Source organism: Bombina bombina, chromosome 10, assembly GCF_027579735.1.
Source record: "Bombina bombina isolate aBomBom1 chromosome 10, aBomBom1.pri, whole genome shotgun sequence".
In the NCBI taxonomy this organism is placed as follows: domain Eukaryota; kingdom Metazoa; phylum Chordata; class Amphibia; order Anura; family Bombinatoridae; genus Bombina; species Bombina bombina.
This window is the reverse complement of record NC_069508.1, coordinates 23,092,492-23,107,910: the sequence shown is the minus strand read 5'-3', so window position 1 is coordinate 23,107,910 and position 15,419 is coordinate 23,092,492. Positions and strand designations below refer to the sequence as shown.

Here is a 15,419-nt window from a genome sequence, read left to right as displayed (position 1 = left end):
TCTAAAGTTAAATTATGCATAACTAAAGATTTTAAGGCAAGTTACATTTTGAGTTTGATGTCCCTTTAAATGGACAGTTTACTTTTTTCTCCCATTTAATTTGTTCCCAATGATCCACTTTATCTGCTGGAGTGTATTAAATTTTTAACAAGTATTTCATTTACCCTTATATTGGCATTTGAAATAGTTGATTTAGCCTGTGGTATCCCCACCTACTCTGAAAGTTCAGGCCTTAGGTCCAAGCTATAGATAAGATGTGTAAACAGCCAGTAAAATAAATTACACTCCCAGTGGGGTATAGAAGAGATAAGGTAATAAAATGTTAATTTTCCATTGTTCTCTCCAAGTATTGGTCTTTGGTTTACGGACAGATATATGATAAAGAAACAATGTATATGTGCACAATGTGATAAAGTAATGAGATCTGATTATACCTACAAGCTGAACCCATTTATTAGGTTGTGGCTTCAAAACACAAAACCAGCTATTTCATATACACAAATAAACCTTAAAAGCAAATTCTAATACATTTTATACTCAGCAGTTGGTAAAAAAAATAATTGGAAACACATTAAGATAAAATCAATTTAACATTACAGAATACTGTCCCTTTAAGGGTTTGCTAATGTTTCATTAATGATATCTATCAGTGTAATGCATACAACACCATCATTGAAATGTACAAAACAATAGCATTACCCTAGCTCCCTATTTGAGAGGTCTGTCCCGATAACTCTATGAAACAGCCATATAACCCTATTTGCAGAATTTCCCTTAGACCCACTCAGAGACCACCAAGACATGCTCACAAACCACCAGATATACCCACGAACCACAATATATACCCATAATCTTATCCCGCCCACTATCTGTCTAACCCCACCCTTTTCCAGCACTGCCCCGCCCACACAATGGTGACAATCCCCCTCAATCTCCCGAGTCCCTAATACCTAGCCACAAACATTGGGAGGTTTGCCCTAGCTTCATCCAGTACTGTATCAAACTGTATCATAAGAGCTCTTAGACAATTTTGTGATAACACTGGACCTTATCAGTTTGTCTCACATTACTCTACTACAATAAACCAAAGCAATACTAACACCATCCAGGTCAACTACACCAGCCTAGGTAATACTCAAGCATCAAATATATGACCATCAAAGAAACAATTAGCTATGTAACACAGACCCTGAAACATAGCACTACTAGCACATTCCGTCCTCTAGCAGTAGATATGGATGAAATGTTACATAGCATTCAGCATCACACTAAAGTAAACTGTGTGTTGTGTAGCAATGACAGTTATAAAAATACTATGTACACAGTACCACACAGCTGTATTTCTCTTGAAATTGCAATAATACTACATTTAATTATTTGTCTGACTAAAAAACAGTTTCTCACAATAGGCAAAAAAGGGTTAGATGGAACTTATAAAGTCCCCAGTAATGTTACTGATGGTTAACAAAAAATGTTTTGGTGTCACATTATATATAAACACGCACAAAACCAAGTATGGTACTTACCTCATCGAATCCCATTTTGTCTGGGGTTTTAGGTGTCACTGAAACATAACGAGATGGTTCTAGAGGTGGACGATCAACTGAAACAGAGTAAAAATGAATTGGCTGACGTAATCATATCACTACAGATGTTACATAATAACGCTGGTGCATAATACAACTACCAGGGATCCAATTACTTTTTTTTACCAGCTGCAGAGTATAAAATGTATGAGATTTGCTTTTTTAACCCCTTAATGACCACAGCACTTTTCAATTTTTTTAATGACCACAGCTATTTTTACATTTTTGCGGTGTTTGTGTTTAGCTGTAATTTTCGTCTTACTCATTTACTGTACCCACACATATTATATACCGTTTTTCTCGCTGTTAAATGGACTTTCGAAAGATACCATTATTTTCATCATATCTTATAATTTACTATAAATTTTTTTTATAAAATATGAGGAAAAAATGGAAAAACACACTTTTTCTAACTTTGACCCCCAAAATCTGTTACACATCTACAACCACCAAAAAACACCCATGTTAAATAATTTTCTGAATTTTGTCCTGAGTTTAGAAATACCCAATTTTTACATGTTCTTTGCTTTTTTTGTAAGTTATAGGGCAATAAATACAAGTAGCACTTTACTATTTCCAAACCACTTTTTTTCAAAATTAGCGCTAGTTACATTGGAACGCTGATATCTTTCAGGAATCCCTGAATATCCCTTGACATGTATATATTTTTTTTTAGAAGACATCCCAAAGTATTGATCTAGGCCCATTTTGGCATATATCATGCCACCATTTCACCGCCAAATGCGATCAAATAAAAATAATAGTTCACTTTTTCACATATTTTTTCACAAACTTCACTGAAATTATTTACAAACAGCTTGTGCAATTATGGCATAAATGGTTGTAAATGCTTCTCTGGGATCCCCTTTGTTTAGAAATAGCAGACATATATGGCTTTGGCGTTGCTTTTTGGTAATTAGAAGGCTGCTAAATGCCACTGCGCACCACAAATGTATTATGCCCAGCAGTGAAGGGGTTAATTAGGTAGCATGTAGGGAGCTTTTTGGGGTAATTTTAGCTTTAGTGTAGTGTAGTAGACTACCCAAAGTATTTATCTAGGCCCATTTTGGTATATTTCATGCCACAATTTCACCGCCAAATGCGATCAAATTAAAAAAAAACGTTAAATTTTTAACAATTTTAGGTTACTCACTGAAATCATTTACAAACAGCTTGTGCAATTATGGCACAAATGGTTGTAAATGCTTCTCTGGGAGCCCCTTTGTTCAGAAATAGCAGACATATATGGCTTTGGCGTTGCTTTTTGGTAATTAGAAGGCTGCTAAATGCCGCTGCGCACAACACGTGTATTATGCCCAGCAGTGCAGGGGTTAATTAGGGAGCTTGTAGGGTTAATTTTAGCTTTAGTGTAGTGTAGTAAACAACCCAAAGTATTGATCTAGGCCCATTTTGGTATATTTCATGCCCCCATTTCACCGCCAAATGCGATCAAATAAAAACACATATTTTTTCACAAACTTTAGGTTTCTCACTGAAATTATTTACAAACAGCTTGTGCAATTATGGCACAAATGGTTGTAAATGCTTCTCTGGGATCCCCTTTGTTCAGAAATAGCAGGCATATATGGCTTTGGCGTTTCTTTTTGGTAATTAGAAGGCCACTAAATGCTGTTGCGCATCACACGTGTATTATGGCTAGCAGTGAAGGAGTTAATTAGGTAGCTTGTAAGGAGCTTGCAGGGTTAATTTTAGCTTTAGTGTAGAGATCAGCCTCCTACCTGACACATCAGACACCCTGATCCCTCCCAAACAGCTCTCGTCCCTCCCACACCCCACAATTGTCCCCGCCATCTTAAGTACTGCAGCTGTCTGCCAGAACCCAGTTTAGAGTAAAACTGTTTATTTTATTTTTTTTCTGTAGTGTAGCTTCCCCCTCCCAAAGACCTACCCCCCCCCACCCCCTCCAAGTACCCTAAGGTATAATCTAGGGCAAACTCCCACCCCCCTTTCTCCCACTTCTTAACGAAAAAATTTCTGTAGTGTAGCGGTTCCCACCCGCTCCCGCCCCGTACACGCGCCCGTTTGCCACCCCCGTGAACGCGCGCTCTTCCGTGTGCGCCCCCGTTGATCCCGCCCGATCCCGCCCCCCTCCACATCACACGGCCCATCAATGGCCGCTCCCACCCACCAACGATACCGGCCATCGATTTCCAGTGCAGAGAGGGCACCAAGGACGTACATGTATTTTTTTTTAGGATGTACAACGTACGTCCTTGGTCCTTAAGGGGCTAAGGCTTATTTGTGTATATGAATTAGCTGATTTTGTGTTTTGGAGCCACAACCTAATAAAATGGGTTGAGCTTGTAGGTATAATCAGATCTCATTACTTTATCACATTGTGTACATATACCTGCTTCTTTATGTTATATCTGTCCATAAATCAATCACCAACACTTGGAGAGAACGATGGAACATTTACATTTTATTACCTTATCTCTTCTATAGCCCACTGGGAGGGTAATTTCTTCTACTGGCTGTGTTAACACAGCTTGGCCTCAAGGCCAAAAACTTTCAGGATGGGTGGGGATACCACAGGCTAAATAAACTAATTCAAATGCCAATATAAGGGTAATGGAAATACTTGTAAACAATTTAATACACTCCAGCAGGTAAAGTGGATCATTGGGAACAAATTAAATGGGAAAACATTTTTGAGTAAACTGTCCCTTTAAACCCAAACACTAACCATAATGCTAACATTAGCCTTAACCTTAATCCCCATCACTAGCCATAGTGCTAACAGTAGCCTTAACCTTAATCGTCAACACTAACCATAGCGCTAACAGTAGCCTTAACCTTAATCCCCAACCCTAACCATAGCGCTGACAGTAGCCTTAACCTTAATCCCCAACACTAACCATAGCACTAACAGTAGCCTTAACCTTAATCCTCAACACTAACCATAGCGCTAACAGTAGCCTTAACCTTAATCCTCAACACTAACCATAGCGCTAACGGTAGCCTTAACCTTAATCCCCAACACTACCCATAGCGCTAACAGTAGCCTTAACCTTAATCCCCAACACTAACCATAGCTCTAACAGTAGCCTTAACCTTAATCCCCAACAATAACCATAGCGCTCACAGTAGCCTTAACTTTAATCCCCAACACTAACCATAGCACTAACAGTAGCCTTAACCTTAATCCTCAACACTAACCATAGCGCTAACGGTAGCCTTAACCTTAATCCCCAACAATAACCATAGCGCTCACAGTAGCCTTAACTTTAATCCCCAACACTAACCATAGCACTAACAGTAGCCTTAACCTTAATCCTCGACACTAACCATAGCGCTAACGGTAGCCTTAACCTTAATCCCCAACAATAACCATAGCGCTCACAGTAGCCTTAACTTTAATCCCCAACACTAACCATAGCGCTAACAGTAGCCTTAATCTTAATCCCCAACACTAACCATAGCACTAATGGTAGCCTTAACCTTAATCCTCATCACTAACCATAGCGCTAACAGTAGCCTTAACCTTAATCCCCAACCCTAACCATAGCACTAATGGTAGCCTTAACCTTAATCCCCAACAATAACCATAGCGCTAACAGTAGCCTTAACCTTAATCCCCAACCCTAACCATAGCACTAATGGTAGCCTTAACCTTAATCCTCATCACTAACCATAGCGCTAACAGTAGCCTTAACCTTAATCCCCAACAATAACCATAGCGCTCACAGTAGCCTTAACTTTAATCCCCAACACTAACCATAGCGCTAACAGTAGCCTTAATCTTAATCCCCAACACTAACCATAGCGCTAACAGTAGCCTTAATCTTAATCCCCAACACTAACCATAGCACTAATGGTAGCCTTAACCTTAATCCTCATCACTAACCATAGCGCTAACAGTAGCCTTAACCTTAATCCTCATCACTAACCATAGCGCTAACAGTAGCCTTAACCTTAATCCCCAACCCTAACCATAGCACTAACAGTAGCCTTAACCTTAATCCCCAACAATAACCATAGCGCTAACAGTAGCCTTAACCTTAATCCCCAACAATAACCATAGCGCTAACAGTAGCCTTAACCTAAATCACCATCACTAACCATAGCGCTAACAGTAGCTTTAACCTAAATCACCATCACTAACCATAGCGCTAACAGTAGCCTTAACCTAAATCACCATCACTAACCATAGCGCTAACAGTAGCTTTAACCTAAATCACCATCACTAACCATAGCGCTAACAGTAGCCTTAACCTAAATCACCATCACTAACCATAGCGCTAACAGTAGCCTTAACCTAAATCCCCAAAACAAATAAAATTAAAATGTAGATATTCTTGCTTGATGTATTTATTATTTGAAAATGTTGTTAAAATGTTTTATATAATGCATTTTGTAACATGAATATACATTTTAAAATATATATTTATGTTTAAAATAAAAAATAAATAAAAAAATAAATACATATTAATGTACATACAATAGTTATAAGAATATGCATCATACATAAGAATGCATAATATTGTAAACATTGTAGATAAATGCAGTATTAACCCCTAAGCTGCCCTAGTACCTTATCAACCCCCATACAGGTTTGAGGACAATTAGAGCATAATAAATGATAACCATTTGTTTCGGATAGAGCAAGTGATTTTAAACAACTTTCTAATTTACTTTGGTTATCATTTGTATTTGTTCTCTTGGTATCTTTGGTTGAAAAGCAGGGAGATAAACTCAGCAGCCAGCCCATTCTGGAGCACTATATGACAGCAGGTTTACAAGAATGTTATTCATTTGCAAGAACACTAGAGGGCAGCACTATATGACAGCAGGTTTACAAGAATGTTATCATTTGCAAGAACACTAGAGGGCAGCACTATATGACAGCAGGTTTACAAGAATGTTATTCATTTGCAAGAACACTAGAGGGCAGCACTATATGACAGCAGGTTTACAAGAATGTTATCATTTGCAAGAACACTAGAGGGCAGCACTATATCCTGCCATGCAGTGCTTCAGATGTCTACCTAGGTATTTCTTCAACACAGAATATCATGGGAAAAAAGCAAAATAAATAATTGAAGAAAATTAGAAACTTTTTTTTAATTATATGTTCTGTATGAATCACAACATTTTTTTGGGGGGTTCAAATCCCTTTAACTCATAAGAGCAATGTTGTTTTACGGCTTTCTCATTATACACATCTCTCTAGAAACAGGAATTGTATTTCTAATATCAGTAACATTTACAAAAACTACCCTGAAAAAAGGGGTCAGCATTGATTCTATGGGGTCACGCTAATTAAACTGCTTATAAATACCATAAGCAAGGTCCCACGTAACAGCAGCAACAGATGGGATTACAGTTTAGGCAAACACTTTTATAAGTGAAGTCTCCGGATGATGTAACGGACGCTGCTTCTGTAAAAGTCTCAGCAGTTCTGCGCTTTGTTTATTGTTGGTATTTAGTTTTTTAACTGCTAAGAAAAATGTGCTTCATCTAATTCAAACCTCCTGCGGGCTGTGCTTTTTGTCTATAGCAGAAGTTTATTGTATGTTGTACGTGATTTACTGAGATCTGTTACAATCCTTTAATTACAGTAAAGTTAATTATGGCTTTTAGAAAAGCATTACAGGATACGTACAGATGGAGGAAGAGCGCGAATCATTTAGCACAATATAATTTGCCATTATTCTCTGCAGTGCCCATACAAAGTGCTCGCCCAGTACACTCTGTGTGATGCCATACAGTGGCGTCACTAGGGTTGGTGTCACCCGGTGCGGTAAGTCATGGTGTCACCCCCCCCCAGAAAGCAGACACAGGCAAACACACATACAAACACTCAGACACACTTAAAAACATACTCAGATGCACACACAAACACTCGGAAACACACTCAGACACACACACAAAAACACACACACAAAAACACTGAGACACACAAAAACTCAGACACACACATACAAAATATGTAAACTGCACTGCATTAATTAGGAAGCTCATGCCTAGAGCCTGGCTCAGCAGAACATCAAATGAAAGATAAACAGAGCACTCTAAAATAAATCACTGAAGAAAAGGTTTAGGCGCGCAAACTATGAAAATTCTGCTCTCTGACTCTGTTCCAAGTCTGTCAGTGCACAGCCCTGGGCCGCATGTCACTGAGCAGTGAGCACAGATAGGCAGGCAGGTTTAGGCTAGCAGCGCAACTTTGCAAGCCCCATGGCACACCCACAACATTCATAGTGAAATTGGGCAGGGGAGGAGCAAAGTACAAACAAGCAAAAGCAGCCGGGAAAACTATTTTTTGAAATTGCAGCACTGGCTCAAGGGGCAAAAAAATTGTGTGTCTACAACTTCCCCAGTCCCACTAATGTTCACAAATGCCAGCCTCTAATAAAATAATCTATGCATCTAAACATTGTATTTCTTTGAATTTCAATAAAATTTAAAAAAAAAAAAAAAAAAAAAAAAAAAAAAATTTTTTTTTTTTTTGGTGTCACCCCCTGGAGGGTGTCACCCGGGTGCGGCCCGCCCCCCCCCCGCCCCCCCCTAGTGACGCCACTGATGCCATAAAGAATAATACCCTTAGCGAGAGTGTGACCGGGTACGTATACATTTGTAGGGGAATGGAAGACAAAAATGAAAGTTTTGAGTCGGATAGAGCAAGCAATTTTACATAAAAAAATAATAATATACTGCTATTATCACATTTTTCATTTTCTTTTTGTATCTTTTATGGAAAAAATAGTTATTTTGCACAAGAGCATATTGAGGTAGGCTCAGGAGTTAGGAGCTCTGTGGAAGTGTGTCTTTATCCACCAATAATGTTGCAGTTGTTGTTAACAGCCAGTGGGCAATATGTTTTTTGAGCAAGCCTCAACAGAGATTTAACCTTTTATTTGCCAATGACAAAAACACAACAGGAATTTAAACCGTTATTACTAGAAAAACACAAATGGTTAAATTGCTGATCCATAACCTAAATACCCCTGCTCCACATCCTGTCCGCCTGCTCTGAGGCAGAGGACAGAAATCAACCCGATCAAATACGGGTTGATTGAATATGGGTTGATTGACACCCCCTGCTAGCGGCCGCGAATCTGCAGGGGGCGGTATTGCATCAGCAGTTCACAAGAACTGCTAGTGCAATGATAAACGCTGTCGGCATTTATCGATGTGCAACGGACATGATACGCTACATCGTATCATGTTCCAATCAGCCAATAGAATGCAAGCTCAATCCTATTGGCTGATTGGATCAGCCAATAGGATTGAAGCTCAATCCTATTGGCTGATTGCATCAGCCAATAGGATTTTTTCACCTTTAATTCCGATTGGCTGATAGAATTCTAACAGCCAATCGGAATTCAATGGACGCCATCTTGGATGACGTAATTTAAAGGAACCTTCCTTCTGCAAGAAGACTTCGATTGAAGAGGATGCTCCGCACCGGATGTCTTGAAGATGGACCCGCTCCGCGCCGGATGGATGAAGATAGAAGATGCCGTCTGGATGAAGACTTCTGCGGGCTTGGATGAGTACTTCTGCCGCTTTGTTGAGGATGAATGTCGAATCTTCAAAAACTGTAAGTGGATCTTCGGGGGTTAGTATTAGGCTTTTTTTAAGGGTTTATTGGGTGGGTTTTATTTTTAGATTAGGGGTTTGGGCACTTGAAAAAGAGCTAAATGCCCTTTTAAGGGCAATGCCCATCCAAATGCAGTTTTCAGGGCAATGGGGAGCTTAGGTTTTTTTAGTTAGGATTTTATTTGGGGGCTTGGTTGTGTGGGTGGTGGCTTTTACTGTTGGCGGGTTGTTTGTATTTTTTTTACAGGTAAAAGAGCTGATTTATTTAGGGCAATGCCCCCAAAAGGCCCTTTTAAGGGCTATTGGTAGTTTAGTTTAGGCTAGGGTTTTTATTTTTATTTTGGGGGGCTTTTTTTATTTTGATAGGGCTATTAGATTAGGTGTAATTAGTTTAAATATCTGATAATTTCTTTTTTTATTTTGTGTAATTTATTGTTTGTTTTTTTGTAATTTAGGTAATTGTATTTATTTATGTAATTGATTTAATTGTAGCGTAAGGTTAGGTGTTAGTGTAAGATAGGTTAGGTTTTATTTTAGAAGTGTAGAAAAAATGGCAGGCACTACACACATTAATAGTATGCAAATAACAGTCCACAGTTTATTCAAAGAACACGGTAAATACCAATCCATAAAATGCATGAACAGTGTGGAGCAGTTCATCAATAAAGCTTACAGTCAAACGTGGTGTGGACAGTGGCGAATGCCTGACATGTTTCGCACCCCCTACAGGCGCTTACTCATAGACCTAATATATGCATTGCACAAGGTGTACTATATATACCCTAAACAATTAAAATTAACCTTCTAGAGTCCTTTTGTAACTCAAAAACAGAAACTAAGGGGAATGGTTCTCACTGAATACTTAAACAAGTATTACACGTGTATAAACTGACAGAGCTATGTGCCTCACTAAAAGGCAAATGAGTTCTATCTGGAGTTGTATCAAATGGCACTGTTGTTCTGTAAAGTCATACTCTAGTGCAATTTTCTTTTTGCCATATTTTTATGCTGCATACTTTATTGCATATTTAAATAGGTAATATATCATGTTACTGAAAGCACTCCATGAGTTGTGCCTAGAGGTGTGCTATTTGTTGCATTTCTTATTGGTGGCTATATACTTATTATTATAGTTTTCTGCATCAGTATTTCAGTATTTTAAGATTTTCAAGAGGTCATATTAGCCTGTCACATAGCTCTGTCAGTTTATACACGTGTAATACTTGTTTAAGTATTCAGTGATAACCATTCCCCTTAGTTTCCGTTTTTGAGTTACAAAAGGACTCTAGAAGGTTAATTTTAATTGGTTAGGGTATATATAGTACACCTTGTGCAATGCATGTATTAGGTCTATGAGTAAGCGCCTGTAGGGGGCGCGAAACGCGTCAGACATTCGCCACTGTCCACACCACGTTTGACTGTAAGCTTTATTGATGAACTGCTCCACACTGTTCATGGATTTTATGGATTGGTATTTACCGTGTTCTTTTGAATAAACTGTGGACTGTTATTTGCATACTATTAATGTGTGTAGTGCCTGCTATTTTTTCTACACTTCTATTGCATTACGGCAGCTGGGTTGCGCTGCCACCGGCAATGGTATTCCAGGAGCTGCGTCTATACAGCGGAAGGTTTATTTCCGGGTTAACCGGATAGAGGTAGCTTGAGTGCTTGTGTTACCAGAACTACTTACTCTCTCTAGGTTTTATTTTACATGTAAATTTGTATTTATTTTAGCTAGGTAGTTAATAAATAGTTAATAACTATTTACTAACTATTCTACCTAGTTAAATAAATACAAACTTGCCTGTAAAATAAAAATAAACCCTAAGCTAGCTACAATGTATTAGCTTAGGGTTTATTTTATAGGTAAGTATATAGTTTTAAATAGGAATTATTTAGGTAATGATAGTAGGTTTTATTTAGATTTATTTTAATTATATTTAAGTTAGGGGGTGTTAGGGTTAGGGTTAGACTTAGTTTTAGGGGTTAATAAATTTAGTATAGTGGTGGTGACGTTGGGGCGGCAGATTAGGGGTTAATAAATGTAGGTAGGTGGCGGCGATGTTAGGGGAGGCAGATTAAGGGTTAATAATATTTAACTAGTGTTTGTGATGCGGGAGTGCTGCGGTTTAGGGGTTAATATGTTTATTATAGTGGCGGCAATGTCCAGAGCGGCAGATTAGGGGTTAATCATTTTATTTTAGTGTTTGCGATGCGGGAGGGCCTCGGTTTAGGGGTTAATAGGCAGTTTATGGGTGTTAGTGTACTTTTTAGCACTTTAGTTATGAGTTTTATGCTACAGCTTTGTAGCGTAAAAAAACCCATAACTACTGACTTTCAGTTTACGGTATGGATCTTGACGGTATTGGCTGTACCGCTCACTTTTTGGCCGGACAGGCAAACTCGTAATACCGGCGCTATGGAAGTCCCTTTGAAAAAAGACTTTTTGAAAGCTGCGGTAGTTACGTTGTGTTACGGCCAAAAAAGTGTGCGGTGCAGAAAGACCTGCAAGATTTGTAATACCAGCAGTAGTGAAAAAGAGCCATAACGCTGTTTTTTCACCCATACCGCAAAACTCATAATCTAGCCGAGTGAAACCTTGCAAGTGTGGCACATCTGTTCTATTAACATTCAGTTCATTAGAATTGGTTTAAAATAGGCTGGATAAGGCTTTTTTCGTTCCCAGATTGGCACCATGAGTGTGTGCGTGGGTTGCAGCTCTGCACTTACATGGGCACTGACCCATAAGTATGCCTAATGCATTGTATAGCCCCAACATGCCAATTTCCTTGTAAATATATAGATTGGAAAAAGTAAAATGTAATAGAATCAATCATTACTTAACTGAGATAAACATTCACTTTGGTAATCATGACTCTTGCTTGGTCTATGTATTAATCAGAAGGACACATTTTGTGAGCAGCCCAGCAGTGAAACAGTTAATCAGGGAACCATACCTGGAAGTTAGCAAACACTACACAATGCTGGACGCTTTAAAGGGAACTCTGATGAGAAGTTATAAATACATATCCAGCAGCACATTTACTTAACAAATACAAAATGCTGTTTTTAGATCAGTTCACAAAGACATTTCCAGCTGCCCCTCTGTCCTTTCCAACAAGCACAGTAACTTACTCATTGCCTCTGTCTGTACGTGAATAAAATTCTCAATGTCTTCCTGCAGGCTTTGATGTGGTTTCAGCGGCACAGTGAGATATCCATAGTGCTCTCTGTTACAGATGTACATTTGTATTCCTAGAAAAGCAACAAGAAATCCGTTTTATAACCAAATATTGTTTGAGTCCAAGCAATGATAGATTCTGGTTTATTATACAGATCAACTGTTTTATTATACATTATTAACCATATCTTAAATATTATTATGCAGAACTATTATAGCCTAATACCACTATTTAGTATTATTATACTATTATATCAAATTGTTATACAATAATATTATACACTTTGTACATATTGTGTTACCAACATATAGTATAACAATATATATTAGTTTTACAACTGTATTATACATTTATATATAAATATTGTTCAGATCTGCATCTTTATAAGTGCACGTCTCTACAGCATTATAAAGTAGTATAACTAATCATTACAACAAAAAGAAATGGTTTGCAGTTTTACAATGCTGTTTAAAGGGAGATGAAACATTTTTTTCTTTTGTGATTCAGATACAGCACACGTTTAAACAACTCTCCAATGTATTTCTATTATCAGTTTGCTTCTATAAATAAATATAATTCTCTGCTAATGTTGTATTAATAATTTGCAATATTATACAATGTAACATTATTACACAGCTCTACACTATAGGGCCGATTTATGTAACATTATTACACAGCTCTACACTATGGGGCCGATTTATGTAACATTATTACACAGCTCTACACTATGGGGCAGATTTATGTAACATTATTACACAGCTCTACACTATGGGGCTGATTTATGTAACATTATTACACAGCTCTACACTATGGGGCCGATTTATGTAACATTATTACACAGCTCTACACTATAGGGCTGATTTATGTAACATTATTACACAGCTCTACACTATGGGGCTGATTTATGTAACATTATTACACAGCTCTACACTATAGGGCCGATTTATGTAACATTATTACACAGCTCTACACTATGGGGCCGATTTATGTAACATTATTACACAGCTCTACACTATAGGGCCGATTTATGTAACATTATTACACAGCTCTACACTATGGGGCCGATTTATGTAACATTATTACACAGCTCTACACTATGGGGCCGATTTATGTAACATTATTACCCAACTCTACACTATAGGGCCGATTTATGTAACATTATCACACAGCTCTACACTATAGGGCCGATTTATGTAACATTATTACACAGCTCTACACTATGGGGCTGATTTATGTAACATTATTACACAGCTCTACACTATAGGGCCGATTTATGTAACATTATCACACAGCTCTACACTATAGGGCCGATTTATGTAACATTATTACACAGCTCTACACTATGGGGCCGATTTATGTAACATTATTACACAGCTCTACACTATGGGGCCGGTTTATGTAACATTATCACACAGCTCTACACTATGGGGCAGATTTATGTAACATTATTACACAGCTCTACACTATAGGGCCGATTTATGTAACATTATTACACAGCTCTACACTATAGGGCTGATTTATGTAACATTATTACACAGCTCTACACTATAGGGCCGATTTATGTAACATTATTACACAGCTCTACACTATAGGGCCGATTTATGTAACATTATTACACAGCTCTACACTATAGGGCCGATTTATGTAACATTATTACACAGCTCTACACTATGGGGCAGATTTATGTAACATTATTACACAGCTCTACACTAGGGGGCCGATTTATGTAACATTATTACACAGCTCTACACTAGGGGGCCGATTTATGTAACATTATTACACAGCTCTACACTATGGGGCCGATTTATGTAACATTATTACACAGCTCTACACTATGGGGCCGATTTATGTAACATTATTACACAGCTCTACACTATGGGGACGATTTATGTAACATTATTACACAGCTCTACACTAGGGGGCTGATTTATGTAACATTATTACACAGCTCTACACTATGGGGCTGATTTATGTAACATTATTACACAGCTCTACACTATGGGGACGATTTATGTAACATTATCACACAGCTCTACACTATGGGGCCGATTTATGTAACATTATTACACAGCTCTACACTATAGGGCCGATTTATGTAACATTATTACACAGCTCTACACTATGGGGCAGATTTATGTAACATTATTACACAGCTTTACACTATGGGGCTGATTTATGTAACATTATTACACAGCTCTACACTAGGGGGCTGATTTATGTAACATTATTACACAGCTCTACACTATGGGGCTGATTTATGTAACATTATTACACAGCTCTACACTATAGGGCTGATTTATGTAACATTATCACACAGCTCTACACTAGGGGGCTGATTTATGTAACATTATTACACAGCTCTACACTATAGGGCCGATTTATGTAACATTATTACACAGCTCTACACTATAGGGCCGATTTATGTAACATTATTACACAGCTCTACACTAGGGGGCTGATTTATGTAACATTATTACACAGCTCTACACTATAGGGCCGATTTATGTAACATTATTACACAACTCTACACTATGGGGATGATTTATGTAACATTATTACACAGCTCTACACTAGGGGGCCGATTTATGTAACATTATTACACAACTCTACACTATGGGGATGATTTATGTAACATTATTACACAGCTCTACACTATAGGGCCGATTTATGTAACATTATTACACAGCTCTACACTATGGGGCTGATTTATGTAACATTATTACACAGCTCTACACTATAGGGCCGATTTATGTAACATTATTACACAGCTCTACACTATAGGGCCGATTTATGTAACATTATTACACAGCTCTACACTATGGGGCTGATTTATGTAACATTATTACACAGCTCTACACTATAGGGCCGATTTATGTAACATTATTACACAGCTCTACACTAGGGGGCCGATTTATGTAACATTATTACACAGCTCTACACTATGGGGCCGATTTATGTAACATTATTACACAGCTCTACACTAGGGGGCTGATTTATGTAACATTATTACACAGCTCTACACTATAGGGCCGATTTATGTAACATTATTACACAGCTCTACACTATGGGGCAGATTTATGTA

At 38.0% G+C, this 15,419-nt stretch overlaps 1 protein-coding gene across 2 annotated transcripts in view; it reads right to left on the bottom strand.

Annotated features, from left to right (window-relative positions):
* The window catches only part of COLGALT2 (collagen beta(1-O)galactosyltransferase 2), a 137,954-nt gene that overhangs the window by 19,788 nt on the left and 102,747 nt on the right, over positions 1–15,419 (bottom strand). For both annotated transcript variants that reach the window (XM_053693855.1, XM_053693856.1), the window contains exons 6-7: positions 12,291–12,410; positions 1,527–1,603 (exon numbers count right to left, since the gene is read on the bottom strand). In XM_053693855.1, coding sequence (XP_053549830.1) covers positions 1,527–1,603; positions 12,291–12,410 — 197 coding nt within the window. The remainder of the gene's footprint in view (positions 1–1,526; positions 1,604–12,290; positions 12,411–15,419) is intronic.